Raw genomic sequence first — 2,500 nt, forward strand, 5'->3', positions numbered from 1 at the left:
CTGAATCTAGAAACTGCATGGGAGTTTGACGCTCCTGGAAAGAGTGACAAACGTGTGTGGTTTGCGACATGAGGTTTGAAGACTAGACGCTTTTGTTCAGGAAATATAGGCGACAATTGAAAGGGAAAACCATTCTGGTGCATGGACAGAATAACTGTAAGGAAGAGGATGGAAAGGTTTAGAAAACCCACTGAACACGGAGTAAGTAAGTAAACAGTTCTCTCTCTCTCTCTCTCTCTCTCTCTCTCTCACACACACACACACACACACACAAAATGTTGCTATCAGCATTTTCGAACACATAAAAAGGATGTTTTATGTATATTAAGGACTAGAAAGGACAGTCCAATGGAAGAAAACAACACTAAAATTACCTTCTGTACATACAAAGTAGTAAACCGATTAAGCACTTGAGCAAACAGCATATTCTTGCTTGAAACCTGCGTTATCCTGTTCCAGTGACCAGCCGACAGCATCTTCCTGGCACTGGCACATTTCCGGTGCTAAATCATGATACTTAAGACACATACCCTAGCCGGCAAGCTCGACGTTAGTGCACACATTTTTCATTTACTCTCGGATACCTTTCTCAGTCCTGGAAAGGGGGTGGGGGGTGGGGGTGGAGAACATGGTCTTGATAGAACTAAAAGAACAGCGACAGGCATAAAACAGAGCAGAAACACCCATCGCCACTGATTCCAGAAAATGATACCGTCCAATCCGCGACTTCTTCATCTTAATTAAGCGGCTCTCTCTGGTCGTTGATAGGTGGCGTCGTCTGCTCACGTCACTGCCCCAGCACTCTGGCGTAGATGGATTGGTCAGCTATAAATCTGCACGTGCGATCAGCACTCTTCAAGATGGCTGAGGGACGAAGGGTGGGTTCAAACATTGTGGACAGGGAGAGGGGAGGGGGACTTAAAGCCGGTCGAACACAATCTTCTTCCAGGTTAGAATACCTCTGGGTGCTGTGACACACTCAATTATCTTCCTTTTATCATTGGTCTGCCACATGTGCATTGCGTCAGGCACGTGAAGGATGAGCCCCGTCCATTGGTGGAAGCTTGCCAAGACAGCCAATGGCAGATAGAGGAGGTATCGGCGGAGGGGTTGCTCTCAGAGCGTCTTGAGATTTCCGAGGCCACATCACAGGTTTTGAATTCTCTGTGAAGAGTTCAGGATTCCTTTTGATGATTAAAGCGTTTTAAGGACTCTTTGAACTGGTTTTCAGCATCAGAAGGTATGACGGAATCTCGGGTTACAGGAGCGACACGGGCCTTACTTGTTGTGGGCTGGGAACAGGACGAACCGATCAACTGGAAACTGAAAAAAAAGTCAAAATATTCCGAAGACTTTATTCGCCGACAGTAAATAAACCTACATTAACAAGTTTTCAGCACCAATGTCAAACGTTCTTCAAAATGTTTGGTGCACGAGATATTTTTATCCATTAACTTTCCTTCACAATAGTTATTTTCCCAGCATCTTAATTTTTTTGTAACTGTCTGTCTGTCTCTCTCTTTCTCTCTCTCTCTCTCTCTCTCAAAATATGGGTATTCCGGATATTTCATTATCTGACTTCAAATGATCACTTGTTGATTTCTCCAGCGCCCGAATCAAAATTTTATTTCCCCCCTCTCCACCCACTCTCTCTTTCTCTCTCTTCATATCGGAGGAAACGTTTAGTTCAATGTCTCATCATACACAGTACAGTCCTGGCAAATATCAGCAGGTCATGAATAATCAATGTCATTAGCCACGTTGCTGACGTGACTGATCGACAATAGAAATTGCAAAACAACAAACTGGGTCTGCCAAACAAACAAAAAAGCACACTAACAATCAGAGAAAAAAAAATCGAAGCAACACCAACACCACACATACACGTCCATCTGAGAGAGAGAGAGAGAGAGAGAGAGAGAGAGAGAGAGAGAGAGAGAGATTATCCACTGCTGCGAACTGTAACCAATGCAGACGACCCATTCTTCTCACGCTCACAGTATTTCCTAGTTATGACATGTCTGTGTTTGAAACAATACAATAATCATGTGTGCTTGCCTCTCTTCTGTCTGTCTCCGTCTCTCTCTCGATTTTGGGGCGGGGGACTATTTTTATGTATTATCTTTGAAAACACGCTCTGACACACGTTCTTAGCTGAGCGCACAACACCTATGCATATGCATGTAAACAGGTAATCAAGCGAAAGAATTTAAGTTTTGTATAAGAAGACAGACAGGCAGACAACATTACAGAAGAATGCATTAGGTGTTCTATCTTTCTGTCCACACACAGACAAATACTCATGCGTGCGCGCGCAAACGCAAATACACACAATCACATAAACGCATTCACAAACACAAACACACACACACTCTCTCTCTCTCGCACTCTTTGTCACACACACCGACACACACACCGACACACACACAGACACACACACAAAAGAGCACATACATACACACTAAGGCATGCATTAATGCACACACACCGTGCGTGCGCG

General features: G+C 44.1%; 1 protein-coding gene across 3 annotated transcripts in view; it reads right to left on the minus strand.

The window, feature by feature from the left end:
- Window positions 1-2,500, minus strand: part of LOC143290161 (uncharacterized) — a 34,654-nt gene that overhangs the window by 31,921 nt on the left and 233 nt on the right. For 2 of the 3 annotated variants that reach the window (XR_013056342.1, XR_013056343.1), the window contains exon 2: window positions 375-1,323. Coding sequence is in view for 1 of the 3 variants with exons in the window: in XM_076599466.1 (XP_076455581.1) it covers window positions 960-1,020 (61 nt within the window). In the remaining 2 variants the exon portion in view is untranslated. The remainder of the gene's footprint in view (window positions 1-374; window positions 1,324-2,500) is intronic. The other variant, XM_076599466.1, reaches the window with a different exon arrangement.

The sequence above is a fragment of the Babylonia areolata genome, chromosome 15 (assembly GCF_041734735.1).
Source record: "Babylonia areolata isolate BAREFJ2019XMU chromosome 15, ASM4173473v1, whole genome shotgun sequence".
NCBI lineage: Eukaryota > Metazoa > Mollusca > Gastropoda > Neogastropoda > Buccinidae > Babylonia > Babylonia areolata.